At 43.7% G+C, this 17666-nt stretch overlaps 1 protein-coding gene across 4 annotated transcripts in view; it reads right to left on the reverse strand.

The window, feature by feature from the left end:
- The window catches only part of Pld5 (phospholipase D family member 5), a 324256-nt gene that overhangs the window by 257731 nt on the left and 48859 nt on the right, over positions 1–17666 (reverse strand). For 2 of the 4 annotated variants that reach the window (XM_041635446.1, XM_041635447.1), the window contains exon 1: positions 5541–5910. The exons of the other annotated variants lie outside the window; for them this stretch is intronic. In XM_041635446.1, coding sequence (XP_041491380.1) covers positions 5541–5543 — 3 coding nt within the window. In that variant the 5' untranslated portion in view covers positions 5544–5910. Of the gene's footprint in view, positions 1–5540; positions 5911–17666 lie in introns of those variants that run through there. 4 annotated transcript variants of the gene reach the window in all.

Genomic DNA, 17666 nt, shown 5'->3' on the forward strand with positions numbered 1-17666 from the left:
AGAGAGAGAGAGAGGGAGGGAGAGAGAGAGATAGATAGAGAGAGAGAGAGAGCGAGAGAGAGAGAGAGAAGGGCCCCTGTAGGAGGACTCTCTCCAAGGAGAACAGCTTAGTTGCTCATAATAATAATTTAAAAATCAACTTAGGTCACTTTGAGCATGATTTTAAATATATATGTATATATATGTGTGTGTATGTATGTATATATGTGTGTGTGTATATGTATTTTATATATATATATATATATATATATATATATATATATATATATAAATCTTCCATGCATAAGATTTTAACCTGTGACACGGGTAAGTTTGTGCTTTCAGTGTAAAATCAAAGTCCTAATTTTACCCATATTTTGAAGACTATTAAGGATAAAGGAAGTACCTCTCTCAAATTCCTGTTTCACAAAGAGTCATTCAAATGCTGTGGAAACTCCCCAGTGGTCCTTATTCAATGCTATTTTCCCTTTGATCATTAAAGACATCAAAAGGAACAAAAATTGATATTAAGCCACTTGGGACCACTGAGTGTAACCATCACTAGCCTTTGAGATCTTCAAGATCCCTCAATGACACTTTCCCAGACCACATGTCCTAAATTACCACCAGAGTACATGACCTGTAGATGCTTTTGGTTTTGTCTTTGAGTTTTCGTGGAGACCACGAGGATAGGTTTGGAAAGTATCACTTTTAAATCAGGTCACTTGCCCCCTTCATGTGGAGTCAGCAGTTATCAGGTCTGCTTGGTAGCTGCTGAGATTTAGATGTTCAAAGATGCAGCATTTTTATTAAAAAACAAACACACAAAAGCAAAAACAAAAACAAGATGGGGCTATGGTAGCACACACCTTTAAGCCCAGCACTCAAAAGTCAGAGGCAGGAAGATTTCTGTGAGTTCAAGGTCAGCCTGGTCTACAATAGCTAGTTCCAGGACACCCAGAGCTGTGACACAGAAACCCTGTCTCGAAAAACCAACAAAACAAAACAAACAAACAAGCAAATAAATACAAAAATGAAACAAAAAACGATTTAGAGGAAAATTTAGAAAAAACATTTATGTGCATTAAAATGATGGAAAACTACATTTATTAGAATGGAATAATGGATGATAGTATATGCAGAAAATTCAGGGCTAATTAGTATGCATAATATTAAACATTCAGCAGGCTGTGTTCATCAAGATTTTGAGATGGGCCATGGCCCCCACCCATGGAGTCTTATAGTACACTAAGAGCATAAATTAAAAGTGGGTGACATAAGGCAAAATGTAGGATACAGTCTAGTAGAAATGGAAACTTTACTAATGGTCATTACCAAAACTTGCACATGTGTGTGCACTGTATGTGTGTCTTCATAGTGTGTGCTATGTATAAATGTAGAAAGCAGAGAAATAAATGTGCATGGAAATAATTCATACATACATATATGACTATATGATAAACACTCCATTGCCTGTTATCTATGGTCCAACATACAAAATATATGCCATATACAGATATATCTATGGATAATGTAATATAGTATAAGATATATAGAAATATTCTCATATTTTTCTTCCTTTACTTATATCTTCAATTTGTTAATCAATCACACAGAGCACCTCCTGTGTGAAAGATGCTGCGGTTATCTAAATGGTTCTCTTTTCAGCCAGTCATCTTACGCTGGATCCCGATCTGCAGTACGGTCGTAATTTAGGGTGGGCATTTGGGAGGCAATGAGGCCCTATGGGATTTGCCATATGAACAAGATAAGTGCCTTTATAAAGAAGCCCAAAGAACAAGCTAGTCTCTTTCCCCCTGTGAGGACACAGCCAGAATATATTATCTATGAAGCATCACTAGACACTAAAGGTACAGGAGGTGTGACCTTGGGCTTGAGGTTCCTGGAAGGGTAAGAAATGAATTAATATTGTTTGTAAACCCAGTGAAAGGCATTTTGTCGTAACAACCTGAGGAGACCAAAACAGGAACCCTGGCTAGTGACGCATGGGTTACAAGGGGCTCTTCCTTCACGTCCCCTGTGCTAGCTGCTGCACAGGGAGATTTTTGCTTCTTTGTGCGCTCCACGTCTGATCAGTGGCCAGCACGGGCAAAGGTCTTTTTCCCACCACAGCCTGCTTTGGCTTCCTTTTCATGTCTCCCATCCATCATAATTGGATGACAGTTTGGATAGATTGGGTGTAGTTTTCCCCAAAGGCTTTGTGTGTGGATTCTTAGGGTTGCTTGTGAGGAACTGAGAGTAAAGGCTTTAGGTTTCTGAGAGCCTTAAGGGATCAAGGCAGTTCTTGTAGGACCCTTGACTCAGACCTCAATAGAACAATTTACTCTAAAAGCTGAGGCTGCTAATAAGATCTCAACCTTCCTGCCGGTGACATGGCCTCGAACTCTCACAATCCCTGCCGTCAATATGGTTTCGTTCACTGTGAAGTCCACGCCAGACACGAGCTGATGCCAACATTGGGTTGTTGAACCTCCAGATTGGGAGCTAAATAAAAATCCTTTCTTTACAAGGTTAGCTTGTTTTACCTATTTTATTATATGAACCAAACCAGACAAATGCAAGACACAAATGACAGGAAACTCAAGCAGGTGACATTGGGAACAAAGGAGAGATGTCAAAGAGGCTGGACCCAGTTTTGAGGCTGCATCCTAAAAGGTCCAGTAGCCGGGCAGTGGTGGCACATGTCTTTAATCCCAGTACTTGGGAGGCAGAGGCAGGCGGATCTCTGTGAGTTTGAGACCAGCCTGGTCTACAAGAGCTAGTTCCAGGACAGGCTCCAAAACCACAGAGAAACCTGTCTCGAAAAAAACAAAAACAAACAAACAAACAAACAAATAAATAAAAGGTCCAGTAACTTACTGCCAAGGGCTTGTCTAGGCCTGCCTGGCTCTCCTCCTATAGGCTTGCAAGACTGTGTGACGAGGAGGGGTTCAACATGAGGAGGTGGCTCAGGTAATAAAGTGACAACCCGTGCAGGCATGCAGACCCATGTGAATGCCAAGTATGTGCATTTGGAACTCTTAGTGCCGAGGCAGGAGAGACCAAGTGGAGCTCACTGGCCAGCCGGTCTAGCCAATCAGTGAGCTCTGGATTCAGTAAGAGACCCTGTTTCAACAGCAACAAAAAGGTGAAGAGAGATTAATAGGGCCAAATGTTATCAGCCTCTGGTCTCCTCACACATACACACACACGTGAACAAGTCCATATGAACACACATGCAGAATGTAAAATAAAAGAACAGCTAGCCATGTGTCCATAAAAAATGACCTTCACCATGCCTTCCATTGATGAAAGAATAAATAACTCTAAAATAAATACTTAAAAGACGAAGATAAAATTTATTAAGTTCATGTTTGTCAACTACTGTTTGAGAGCACAATTTTCCTTTGCTTTGCAATAATTCTAAATTGTTTGCAACCATGCAGGATGGACTTACTTATCCACATGTCCTTTTACCTTTCTAAATAAAACAAATTTTAAAAAGGAATGAGAGGCCAGAGTCCTGGAAGGACTGGTTTTTGCTATAGCACACAGCAAGCCCGGACAACTTCCCCGTTGTAACGAGGTCAAGGAGAGTATTCCAAACCGTGTCTTCTCTCTGGGAAGTAAGAAACGCGGGCAGGTTTGTGTAATGAGAAGCCTGATTGGTTTCCTTCCCTCGTAAAAAGGACTTCATGATGAACTAATTTTCCCTTCCAATCACAGACTACCTCACCCCCAACTCATAGTTTTCAGCTGAGAACCGGGATTACTGCTTAGGATGTCTTCCCTATAAATAAAAAGCCCCTTTCAACTGGGTATAACTAAGGGATTCTTTCCAAACTTCTCAATAGCAATTAATTGACTTGCCCGGAGGACAGCTAGATGCAATCATCTTGAAGCTAGACTCCATATTACACCTTCCTCCCAACTTCTAAGGTTAAGTCTGGTGTCACTAGGGACTTGCATTCCTTCGTTCAGCAAGTTTACTAACCCAGTTCCTCAGTCTCAGCCCCTGATGACCTCCTCATCTTCCGTCTGAACTGTACAAGACTGACCTTGTGTTTATGTCTGTGTCTATGCCCAGTGTGTTGGCAGAACACTCCCTGCGTTCAGCCTGGCCCTTGGTAATCCCCAAAGGAATGTTCTCAGGGGAAAGAGGACAGGAAAGTCACTCTGCTTCAAAAATTCAAGCAGCACACATCAAAGCACCAGGAGTCCCATTTCATCTTCAGACTGGAATGCTGGTTATGTGTTTTTAGTTTTGTTTTATTTTGCTTTGTTTTCCTACCCTGATGGCTGGGGACAAATGGAAGAGCCGTGTTATTCTCAAGAGGCCAGAGAAAGCTGCTAGAATGTGTTCAAGGGTGAATGGCTGCCGATGTCCACGGAGAGTCCCTTGTTTTTTTTTTTTTTTTGGATCTGTATACTTAGGAGTGACCTAGGGACCGATCCGGGGGACAGCAAGGGAAGTGAGGTATCTCTGGAAGTCTGCTCTTCAGTGTCCTCTTTTCTGAATAGTTGACAAGACAGACGACATGCATCTAAAAGCCACACTCCTCCAGCAGTCCCTTCATTCATCTGGATTATAAACAGTAATTATTTCCCACACATCAGCTGTGCAGTTAGAGAAGTATATTTCAAGCAGCCCTTCTATGCAATTATAGTTTTTGTTTTCTTTTAAATGTTATGTAATCTTGCTATTACCAACATCCTTCACCCCTTAATGCTTTAAAAAAAAAACACTTAAAGGCTTCACTGTCAGTACCAACTCCTCTTCCATGTTGTCTCCACCCCCACCCCGCATGTCAAGGACGACTAAGAAAGCCGTTGGAAGAGCTGCAAAGACAGCAGAGACTATGAAATAGCATCTTGCCACCTCCCCCTGTGAATAATAAGACCCCGTGTTTATGGTAAGGTGCACTTTGCTCTGACAGCGTGTGGAGTGAATTGAACTAACTCCTTCAAAGTTCCACAGAGCTTGCCTTGACCTCGAGGCTCCTGTTGCTGTCACCTGCATACAACAGTTTAACAAAAGCAAAACACTTAGAAGTTTTCTCCAGTTCTGTGGAGTGTCTGCAGGAGAGCGTGAGGCTCACAGAACACTGACAACTCAGGAGGCAGGAAGGAAAGCTGGCTCAGTACAGAGGGTCGGCGACCCCATGAAAGCATTGCGATGACAACCCACTCTCCTTTGAAGAGTCACATGGAAATTAAAGCTACTTCAGAGGGGAAGGTATACTCAGACACAGTATTAGGCAGGGCTGAAATTCCAGGTCACACAGAGGTTTCCCTCCCAGATAGAAGCCAGCAAGTGCTCCGTATTAATTATTATTAATTGCAAGGCACAGCTACCCTTTATCCCTGGCATGAAAGGTGTCATTTAAGAAAAATCAGGCTCTGGTGTGAAAGGTGTCCTTTCCTCCTATGAGACCTGACTATGTCCCAGAGCTCAAGTGACTGTCCCCTATCAGGCTACCAATTAGCCATGGTCACCACCAGCCGCTAATCATCCAACCCCAGCTTTCAAAGGAGGTCTGAAAAACTCCCAAGAGCCTTACCATTGCGATGAGATCCTCCCGCCTTACAGAGTCTAGCTGCCCCAGCTGGTGCTGATCTGCTGCTTCCCACGGCCACTGGAGCCTTCCGAGGCAGGGCAGGTCTCATGTGGTGCAAATGTATCGCCACCGGTTATATTTCAATCCCTCAATTGCTGGCCTGGATGCTCTGGCAATCAGCCAGCCCAAGCACGAAGGGAAAGGGCTGTGGATTGCGCTCTCAGCATTTCCCATGGAATATGGTCTGAGAGCCACTGGCCCCTCATTTAGCATTTTAGCAAACACGGAGGACTGCCACGCTCAATCACATTTCCCTGGCTTTTCCTCTTCAAATGAGAACAGCCGTGCAGCTTCCTGGAGTGGAATTACAGCACCGGTTCACACTGACCGGGGAGATGCAGGCACTCGCTGTGTAGATGGCCACATGCCACCAACCTGAACAAAAACAACTGCTTCCCAATCAGGGAAAAGGGGAATCCTACCTAGACAAGGAACTGGGCTGCTGTGCGCTCTGTAGTTACAGCCGCTGGGATTTATGCAAAAAAAAAAAAAAAAAAAGCCAGACTAATTTATTCCAGGAGGCTGTCATATCTGGACAGGTGGAAAGAAAAGTTCTCCACGGAGACTGCATATCTTCCAGGATAAACTTGAACTTCAAATTCAGGGCTTTCTTTTTGAAAATGCATTTACTTACCCTGTGCTTCGGTATCATGGGGAGCTAACGGGCACTTTTCTTTTCCTATGTTGACTGTTTCATTGCTTGAGCGCATCTTCTCAGAAGGCTTGGATCCCTGCACTAACACTCAACAGTGACAGCATGCCCTCTGAAGTTCGGTTTCTGAGTAGCTCCATGTAAGTCAAAAGCTGTGCTGACAGTCAACCCATCTGCCTGCCTTCCGTTCCCTCTTGTAAGTTCTAACAGGGCGGCTACCCATACTCATCACTCCCAGAACGGAACCCATGTCACTGTGACTGTTTATTAGATGAGACTCTAGGTCCACACTGAATTCCTTTCATGGTTGTTTTTCCTCTCATCAAAGAGTTAATATTTGGTGATGTGGGAGTGTCATATATCAATCTGTTGATTTCATTGGTTAAGCAATAAAGAAACTGCTTGGCCCTGTGGGTGGAGTAAACAGAACAAAATGCTGGGAGGAAGAGGAAGTGAGGTCAGACTCCACAGCTCTCCTCTCGGGAGCAGACGCCTCAGAGAGAGGCCATGCTCCTGGCTCCTGGGCAGACACACGCAATGAAGCTCCGACCCAGGATGGACTAGGCTAGAATCTTCCCGGTAAGACCGGTGCTACAGTTTATTAGAGATGGGTTGATCGGGATATCAGAATTAGCCAGTAAGGGCTAGAGCTAAAGGGCCAAGCAGTGTTTAAAAGAATACAGTGTCTGTGTAATTATTTCGGGGCATAAGCTAGCTGAGCAGGCAGCCGGGGTGCTGGGGACGCAGCCCCCCGCCACTCTTATTACTACAATTTGGGGTCTGGAGAGATTGCTCAGTGGACAAGGTACTTTCTGTGCAAGCCATAAGCTCCTGAGTTCAAATCCAGCACCATCATGAAAAGTTAGGCACAGTACATGCACCTGTAACCCCAGAACTGAGAAACAGAAACAGATGGAGCCACCCTTGAGGCTGACTGTTCAGCCAATCTAGCCAAAAAGGCGAACTCTTAAGTTTAGTGAGAGATTGCGCTGCAAAAAACTCGGGCAGAGAAATGGTTGAGGAAGATATTCCTATGTCAAAGCCAGACTTCCACATGCATGGGTAAGGCTGCCTACACCCACAAAGACACCACACCCTTCCCACACAGATGTACAGAAATAATAGACACACTTCTAGTTAGAGCTAGGAAGACCAGGGATAAGTTCTGGCACAGTTAGGCTATTGTCTTAGAACTGATTAAGCCAAGGACCGAAATGCATGCCAGTGGCTAAAAAACCTGAGCTTGTAGACGAGTTTGTGGCATGTTTCAGCCTGGATGGCATCTAGAAGTAGCTGGCTCAGCACTCTGGAGCAACCATTCATATTCTGCTGCTCATGGGCAGGGTCACTCAGAACAAGAGAAGCAAATATGGTTCCCAGCAAGATGGTATCTGGACAAGACGTAGCTTGCTGCTTCTATTTTAGACACATCCTGGGTACTTACAATACCTGCGAAAAGTCACTCTGAAGTTCTAGAAAGTCAGATGCTTGTTCCCAAGCAGGGGATGATCCACATCACCTACTTTGGGCTGTTACTTAATCTCCTCCTTGAGGACACATGGGTGCATAACCCTAATTCTTCCTTATCTGCCCTTTTCCACCAACTCTTGTTCTTGCAAATAATGGAAGCCCCCAACACACCATTAAGAAAATGCCATCTTTTCTTCTAGGGGTTATTCTGGAGTCAGACGTGCTAGCATTGCGCAATAAGGTCCTTCTAGTGGTAATTCTAAGGGCAGGAACAATTGGAGGAAGCATCTTCTGGAAGATGCCTCTGATGGCTTTGACTAAGACAAACTCTCCTGCCATTATGGACAAGCAATCTACCACCCTGCATTTAATCACATGTTGTTTTTGTTGTGCTGGAGGGGCCTCATTTGCTCAGCAAGCACTCTGTCCTGCACCCCGAATTCTGATTAAAATTCTCAAGTTTAATCCTTCCTGGTAACTAGCACAACACCAAGATTATTCTCCGTGCTGTTTAATATCCCACACATAGGCACTCTGGATGCTTCTTCTCCTACTACAGCCCAACGGGTACATTATATTTAGTTGCAAAGAACTCTTCACACCACTTTTAGAACATTGTGCTCAGCCTTGCTACCTGGCTTTGCATGCCGTGCGCTCTCAGCTGTCCCCATAGACATCCTTGCTCAGTCTCCACTATCTCTGCAATCTTCCCTTCCTCCTCCCCAGGGACCAAATGTCAAACTGAAATATGTGCTGTCCCTATAGCCTTGTCAGAGTCCCACACAAGCCCGAGTAGATTAAGGATCAGTGTTCAATCTGCATGACTATGAAAAGTTCATTCAGTGTATTGATGCTTTTTTTTCCTAAGAAAGAGGCCTTTCTTCCAGTAAGAGATGATGGAAAGAGATTTCCATATAATCATTGCCTTTTGAAGGAAATGGGATTCTACTGATTAAAAAAAAAAAAAGAACACTTGTGTCCTTTGAAATTGTTAGACGTCACTTGATTTGGTTAGACCACTTTGAGTCAGTGAATCACATTGGATTTCTGAGTACCAGACATCAACAGGAAGAAAAACTTAAATTTTTTCAAATAGAAGTTGAAGGAAAATGTGGAATTTTCTATAACACAGAAGTTTGCACATTTTCATTAAAATAAATGTGAATGGCCAATAGGCCACTGTTTTCCTTGCAGGGCCGGAACCACAGCCTTCCACGAATCTTAACAGATGGAAATCCACTTGGAATAATGAATTGCCTCAGATGGGCAGAGTAGGAAACCTAGAGACTGTGGTCTGACTCCTGCCTTTCTCCTCAGCATTCACAGCTGAAACCTGATCCTCCATTTTGATGGTATTTTTTGAGAAGGAGATAGGACATTTGAAAGGTGATGAGGTCATATGATGTGCCCTTATCAAAGAGATAAGGGAATCTGTTTGCCCCTTTTTCCATGAGTACACACAGTTCTTAGGTGGTAAGAAGGTGCTGTCTCAGAAGTAGAGACTGTCTTCCCTCACTAGAAGCCTAAGCAGCCAGCACAGTCCTTCCTCTCAGCTTACAACACTGTGAGCCACAAACTCCCATTGCTGGTAAGTCACCTAATTGATGGCACTTGGCATCTGAACAAAGGCAAAATGTATATTAGTAGTACCTACTTCATTTAGTGTTTTCTTATAGTCAAGTTTTATCTTTTCAATGAAATCTTTATTGCACCTTTAAAAGGTATTTAAGATATATTTGAGAAGTCTAACAAGAAGATTATTACCGCTCTCCATGGAGTAACAGTTTAGAGTGCTGGCTGGTCTTAAACTGATGGAAAAATGTACTGCATATGCTAACAAATATTCGCAATATTGGACCCTTCTACAGTTGTGGTGACACCCACTCAATCCGGGGCTCTCCTGCGAAGACATGAAGATAGGAAGACTTTCAGTGACTCACAAGCAGCATGCTAACATCCATTTGCCCTGCTCCCCAGACAAGTATAGAGAGAACCTGGACTGTTTCTCTTTCCCCGCTCTCTTGTGTCCAGTTTCAATGCCGATCCCATGATCCTGACTTGTCCCTGTGCCATTCTGTGTCATTTTTAAGTTCAGACTCATGCATTTCCTCCCAGCCCCATCAACACAAAACCCCAAGCAACCAGGCTGAAGAGCCTTTGTGGACCAGTGACTACACAGTCTATCACATAGGCAAGGTGGCGCCTTCAAATGGAAAGTCAAGTCACTTGCATCTAAGAATCATGGAGCATGGAGGGGTGCCCTTAAGTTCTTAGTACTGTTTCAAAAGTTTCTCTTTCAATGGACCTAATAGATGTAGGCAGAGGCAAAACAGGGTAGAGATGGGAGAAGAGGGAGGAGAAGGAGGAGAAAAGGATGATGATGATAATAATAATAATAATGAGCAGGAGGAGGAGGAAGAGAAGAAGAAGAAGAAGAAGAAGAAGAAGAAGAAGAAGAAGGAGGAGGAGGAGGAGGAGGAGGAGGAGGAGGAGGAGGAGGAGGAGGAGGAGGAGGAGAAGGAGAAGGAGAAGAGAAAGAAAGATTGATTGATTTGATTTCCTTAAAACATCATAAAGTTACAGAGTTGTCAGGCATCCAACCCATGTATGAAAAGAGTAGAGTAGTTGGGGAAAATTTTTCAACATTTGAGGAAAATATTTACACTGTCATCCACTAATTTATCATTTCTGAGATACAAAAATTAAGCAAGATAATGTGCAACCTAACCAGAATAGCAAAGATGTTAAGGAGGCAATGTAGCTGCTGGGTGACCACAGCAAGGCAGTTGCAGTCATGTATCACAGTGCTTTGGGGGATTCAGGCCTTCAGAAAACAAGGAGTCTATGTTCAGGGGAAAATGTGAATCACACATAGATGGTCTCTGCAGACCATCCCATCCCAGTGGTCTCTGCACCCAGAACTGTCTCCTTCTTGTCAGATATGCTGTGTGCCTGGCCCATTACACCACAAGAGGGCGCTATAATGAGTAAGGGTAGCACATCAGTAACAATGATTTTTACTACTAGTGTGGCAACCCTGGCATGCATGCCTACAGCTAAACAACAAGAAGAAAGATGCACCTGTTGTTCAAAACCCACTTCAGAGCTAGGTGTGATTCCACATGCTTGTAATCCAGCACTTGAGAGGTAAAAAGTTCAAGACCAGCCTTGGCTACACAGTGAGTTCGAAGCTAGCCTGGACTCTGTGAGGCCTTATCTCAGACAAAACAAGACATAAAGCTTCAGCAGCTGTCCTCCAACTGACACATGCATGTGTTCAAATAGTGTAACAACTTTTATCCCATTTCTTTCTACTTTAAAACCAGAATGTAAGGATCATTTGAAAGAAACCAATGGCTGCAATCGGACGGAACTCATTGGACTGATTTCTTTTTTAACATGAATTAAAAGCAGTCTGTAATTTATTTTCCACTCACTAATTCTTTAGGCATAAATGATTAATCTGAGCACGCCAAGTCTCCCAGGACAGCCTTCGAGGACATTTGGTAATGGTGAGTAAGCAGTTTAATGAAGTGAACTCTGCTTATTAACCTTTGGCCAAAGTCACATTGGTACTGTCCCTTGCTCCAGCTCTTCAGCACATTCAGAGCCAGGCTGGCTTCTAATGCCTCTGAAGAATTCAACACAAGTCCATTTAGGGGACAAAAAGATTATCCCTCAATTTGTAGGCAGTGAAGTGGGTGCTTACACAGAACCCCAAAAGGCATCAATCAGACCACAGTGCTTGTCCCCACAGGACAGTCAGACCAATATACGAGTTCCTATCATGTGGCAGTTTGTGTGCACGCATCATATCAAAGCTACAACACCCACGAGGAAGAAGAATCACACAGTGGGAGATGCAGGGGATGCTGAAGATGGCGTCTGTGCTGTCCAGCTTGGTTAAGATCACTCTTTCCAGGCTGCACCCAGGTCCCTGGGTGAGGTCAGAGGCCAAATACCCCCACACCACCATATTTGGAGGAAGAACTCTGGAAGTCTAGGCATTCTAAATTTGCACCTGGCCCACCAGGCTTCTCAGAAGGAATGCTTCATAAGCAAGCGACAGGGCTGGACATGGTTGATTTAAGGCTGGGTTGACTAGATGTACAAATTGCATGTATTTAGACAAGAAATTTTGCCATGGCCTCACCAGTGTCAGGGTGGACTTGCTCTATTTCTCCTTACTGTTTCATCACCTTGGTTTGATTCAACAAGTTGGTAACTCCTGGCTGGGTCTCTGCAGGGGTGAGAGACTCACAGGCAAGGCTTGATTGCTCATGGTTGCATGTGGACATTAAAATTTAAGTTGAACTAATTGTGGTTAATACAGTTTAAAACTTAGTCTTTTCAGTCATGTGGGATGAATCTCGAGAACTCACCCCCCCCCCCCATAGTGGCTGCCCTAGAGAGCACACTTCCAGAGCGCCAACATCTCTTCAGGGTGTTCCCTCAGGCACAAGAATGGGTTCTGGGGCACTTTAAGAAGGGGTAAGGTCTGAGAAGACAGAGCCCTCTCCATAGCATGATAGGGCAGCAGGGAGACCTGCACACCGGGATCACAGTCTAAGGTGTTGTGATGGTTGTGACAGCATTTGCCTAGTGATGGCCGACAAAACTGGCCACCTGCAGGATGCATGCTCTGTTTGGCTTCTGCTCTGCTGCCGACATGGTGGAATTAGTTTCCAACATTTAAAAGTGAGGACCTTAGGGCTGGAGAGGTGGCTCAGTGAATAAAGGCACTTGCCACCAAGCCTTACCTGCATTTCATCCCTGGATCCCACCTACAAGCTGTTCTCTGACCTCCACACAGGTGTCATGGAACACACACACATCATATCTATTCACAACAAATTGTATACATACACACACTCACACATACACTCATCACACACACATAGCAACACAGGCACACATACACACAACACACACACATACACACACACACACACACACAAGTACAAACATATCTCTCAAATGTGATGGGTCCAAAAGGGGGTGTGGTTACTCATAAAGAGCTCACCCCTGAATAAGATTTTCAGCTCTATTTGTGGACATAATTCAAATCGTCCCAATAAGTGTCTTCATCCGAGACCTAGCCTCATTCTCACGAATTGATAACTTTTAAATTTAAGTTCTATAAACAGATCAGGGACTTTGCATGTCCTGTTCAGTGCCAGTATGTGACAGGTACTCGCTTCTCAAAGACAGGAGCCTCACGAGAACAAAGCACACCCTATGAAAGGTAAACTTTCACCACGTCTCCTTGACCGCAATCCGACAGTGAGATCTCCATTCTTTCACCCAACAGGAGAAGAAAGCGCATTGCATGCTGGGACTCTGCAGCCGGGTATGCTGCAGTGGATTCTCTAAGACAGGAAGGGAATTGTGGCATACACATGTGTGTGGATCAGTACACGTGCCCACACACACGCAGAGGCCAGAGGAGGACGTGGTGTCCTGCTCAATCATTTTCCATCGTATTCCTTAGCCTGGACCTAAGCTAGAGGCCAGCAAGGCCTCAGGATTCCCCCATCTCCATCCTCACAGTGCCAGGATTACAGGCAATGCCCTCACCTGGCTTTTTATGGGTGCTGGGGATTCAAACTTAGGTTCTCACGCTTGTGTGGCAAGCCCGCCTACCCACTGAGCCAGCTCCCCAGCCCATCGCGGAAGAACCTGGTTTTAAGTACCGCAGTGTTTCATGCTGTATACACCGGAGGCACTCGTGGATTTGCGCATTAGCATCCTTTCCCCCACTTGTGCTGACTGCTGTCTCTTGGAGGGCTGCTTTCCGCTCTCTTAGGCCTTGAACCAGGCTGGACTTCTGAATCGATGGGCAACGCGAAACTTTCTTTCCCTTAAATTGATTTATCCTAGGTCTGTGACAGCACCACAAATCAAATATCAAGTAAATCAAGGTGAAACTGTGGTTTCTAGTTGAAGTATTGATTCTACTGGGTCATATGCTTTAAAATTATGTAATTTTTAAGTTATGTGAGTTTCACCTCAATAATAATAATTTGGAAAACACTCCTTTACCCGATGTTCTGAATCTACCAGAATGCCAGCTTTACTTTCAGGACACACCTAGAACCTGGGTTGCTTCACCTCTTTGTCCTGTTACACAAGACAAGCCCACTGTGGCCTCTTTTTCAGGTGACTACAATATACTCCTGGTTTCTTTCTTTCATTTCCTTATGATGGGCTCTTAGCACAGCATCCAGTTGGCTCAGGCTTTGGTCAGTTTGATCCTGGGGTGGCTTTCTCGTGGGTAAAAGCTAAAGCTTAAAGGAGCGCCCCAAGTCTCACCACGATGGCATGACCCAGTTTCCAGGGAGCAGCCTGCAGGCTTCCACCCCATCCACTTCTACTCTTTGATTTGTTTTCTCCGAAACAGCCTCCTTCACCTCCATCAGAGCAGAGCAGAGATGCAGAAACGGTCCATCTAGCCTGGACGCCTTTCTTCGTGAAAATCTTTCAGCTAATTCCTGTATCTCTTTCAAGTCTTAGCTCAAATCTCCCCTTGTCAAAGAGGCTTATCGTGACCAATCCGTTTTGTCTTAGAAATTGCCCAAGTGTTACATTATTCTGCTTCTCCTTTACCTACTCCAACCTTTCCTTTTCTCCACTGCATGCTTTTCTTCTAGTGCAATAGATTTCTCAGGTCTACACATTAGGGTAAAATATTGTTTATGTCCCTTGTGAAAGTGAAAGATTTATGAATAGCAATCTCTCCGTCTGTTTTGCTCCCTAACATATCCTAGGTTACCAAAACAATACCTAGTGTATACAAGATTTTTGGTGAAATGCATCAAGTTGAACTTCAAAATATAAAAATGGACTTTGAGGCCATGCAGTGGTGGCACACGTCTTTAATCCCAGCACTTGGGAGGCAGAGGCAGGCAGATCACTGTGAGTTCGAGGCCAGGATGGCCTACAAGAACTAGTTCCAGGACAGGCTTCAAAGCTACAGAGAAACCCTGTCTTAAAAAAAAAAAAAAAAAAAAAAAACCAAACAAAAGAAGAAGAAAAAGAAAAAGAGCACCTGGGCAGTAGCTTAGTAAGTAAATGGGTAGTGCATGCACCTATCATATGTAAGGGTCTGGGTTCTAGCACAACACACACACACACACGCACACACACATACACACACACACCACATGCATGTCCAGAAAACTCTGCCATTGAGGACAGTGTGGATGAACCCTGAGGACAACAGGCTAAATGAAGTAGGCCAGGCACAGAGAGGCAAATGCTGCATGGCCTCACTTATGTGTGGACTCCAAAGAAGTCAAACTCAGAAGTACAGCTCAGCGTCACTTCCGGGAGAGTGGGGGAATGGGAAGGTCGCAGGTAATAGGAAAGTCAAAGGCAAAGGGTATACAGGTGCAGTTAGGAGGAACAAGCCTACGGACGACCTGTTGCACAGTTTGTCCTTGATAGTTAATAATAATACAGATTTCAAACACAGGGAAAGAGTATATTTTATTATTCGATACACATAAAATGAGTATGGGAATGTTACTTAAGTAATTAATTGACTTGTTTTTCTGTTTAGAGGTGAGGAGCTTTCCCATGCTGCCTAGGTTGGTCTTAAACTCCTGGCTTCAAGTCATCCTTTTGTCCCAGCCCTGAAGAAAAGAATAGCTGGGATTCCATGTGTGAACCCCCAGGCCTGACTCTGATAATGGATTTATTCTAGTCCTCCTTTTTATTTCCTCATTTGAAAGTATAAACCGGCCGGGCAGTGGTGGCACACGCCTTTAATCCCAGCACTTGGGAGGCAGAGACAGGCGGATCTCTGTGAGTTCGAGACCAGCCTGGTCTACAAGAGCTAGTTCCAGGACAGGCTCCAAAACCACAGAGAAACCCTGTCTCGAAAATCCAAAAAAAAAAAAAAAAAAAAAAAAAAAAAAAAAAAAAAAAAAAAAAAAGAAAAGAAAAGGAAAGCATAAAAAGAAAGCATAAACCGGTATCAGAGTATCATGAAGTACTCCATAATTATGTGTAATTATCATTTGTTAATTAAAAAGTTAGTTTTTTAAAATAAATATTTTTGAAAGAACATTTTGTTCCTTGTAGTTAAAAGAGAAGTAATAAAAATGCTATCACTTGTCAACTCCGGGTGCATTAAAGGCGTGGTTACAGCATTCCCTGCACTTTTTAATACAGCTTAAGTTCCTTCAAAAAGACAAGAAAAAGACTTTTTAAAAGCTCCTCTTGCAGAAACTTTCTTTGTTCTTCAAGAAAAAAAAGAAAGGAAGAAAGAAAGAAAGAAAGAAAAGAAAAGAAAAGAAATTAAAAAAAGACAAAGTGGCCCTCTTAGACTCCCGATGGCAGTCTCCTTTAGTGACAACATAAAACCGTTTAACAATACCTCACCCATTATGTTAGGAGCCTGCAGATGTGTGGCTACAAATGTAAAGTCTTCCATTAACTCGCCCTCTGAAAACACAAGCTGCAACCAAGTCAGCCCACTCGGAAGTTACCATGAGCGCCCACCAGGTGGCGTGCATGCACGGGCGTTGCTGTCTGTCTTCCACAACATGGGCTCTCAAGGGTCCCAGGAAGCCTGCTGAAGACATCCCCTGTGGCGGAGTTCACAATCTATTTCAGTCTATCTGTGCCTTGGTGCTGAAGTTCACAACTCCAGGGAAGCCCCTTTCCACACTCCCAGAAATCTCTTTCTCAGTGGCACCCCACATTTCAAAGCACCACGATACCTAGACAGCATTAAATGTGAATTTACTTTGAAAATAAAAACAAAAACGAAACCCTCCCTCAGTGTCTGCACTCATTTCCTTTTCTAACATTCCACAGCAAAACACAGGTTGCATTGCCAAGAGTTATAAAATTAGAAAGGAAGTGAAAATCTGTTATTTTCATAACAAGGTCTTTTAACTTAGCCAAAGAATTTTGAGTTTCAAAACAAGTTACGTCCCCAAATGGTAGAGATTTTACTGATTTGCTGCTTTATGCACTAGTAACTCTAACTTAACCGAATTCTGAATACATTCACTTTCAAACTATGCCGGCCAGTGCCAGAACTGTGATTAGATTAACCCATCACGGGTTATGTAACATGCTCATGATGTACTGGCTAGGAAGGTGAATTATAGTGACTTCCTCACGGCAAAAGGGACCCACCCAGCCTTATGGAAAACAAAACCCAAGTAGCCTAGAGATATGAATAATAAGATATAGTCTTTCCTCTTTTCCTTTATTTTCTACCCTGCTTGTCTTTCTAATTATATAAGTAGCTTCCTGCTTTCATTGCTGTGGCTGCTTTTGTGCACACATTTGGGAACTTTTAAATATGATTTTATTTTTATTTTACTAAATGGAATTTCAGCACACACACACTGCTCCAAAACAGCCCTCTATCCCCACAGAATTTTATGGCAGAATCATGTGTGCCTCCCGTAGGTCACTTAGATGCTGTTAACTGTTTAACATTCCTGCCACGCATTGCCCTTGATGGTTTACCCCCCACCCATAGTGATCAATTGGGGTCCTGTGGACCTTTAAGAGGTGGGGTCTTACGGGAGCTATTTGGTTGAGGAGTTGTGCTCTCAGAAGGTCTAGAACCCCTCTTGTCCTCTCTGAGCGTCAGCTGCAGGCACCAACATCCCTCGCATCCTCTGAAGATGCACCTCTGGGGTTGCCTAATCTTGACTCTTCCCAAACTGAAAGTCTAGTTTTCTATGCTTTCAAAGGAGCCTGCATCAGGCTATCACTGTAGTGGCGGAAAACTCGCTGGTGGGGGATTAACGGGGTAAGAAAAAAACAGGAGTTCTTCCTTATTTACAGCTGCGACAATGCTATTCACAAATCAGACACGTAGAAAGACTAACGACAGCTAGCAATATCACAGGAAAATTATAACAACACACTAGAACGAATGTTTTAAACTGATGAGTTGCTTATTTCTGGAATTTTCTACT

This window comes from Microtus oregoni, unplaced genomic scaffold (assembly GCF_018167655.1).
Source record: "Microtus oregoni isolate MIOR12 unplaced genomic scaffold, Mior012 000047F_ref0000412, whole genome shotgun sequence".
Lineage (NCBI taxonomy): Eukaryota > Metazoa > Chordata > Mammalia > Rodentia > Cricetidae > Microtus > Microtus oregoni.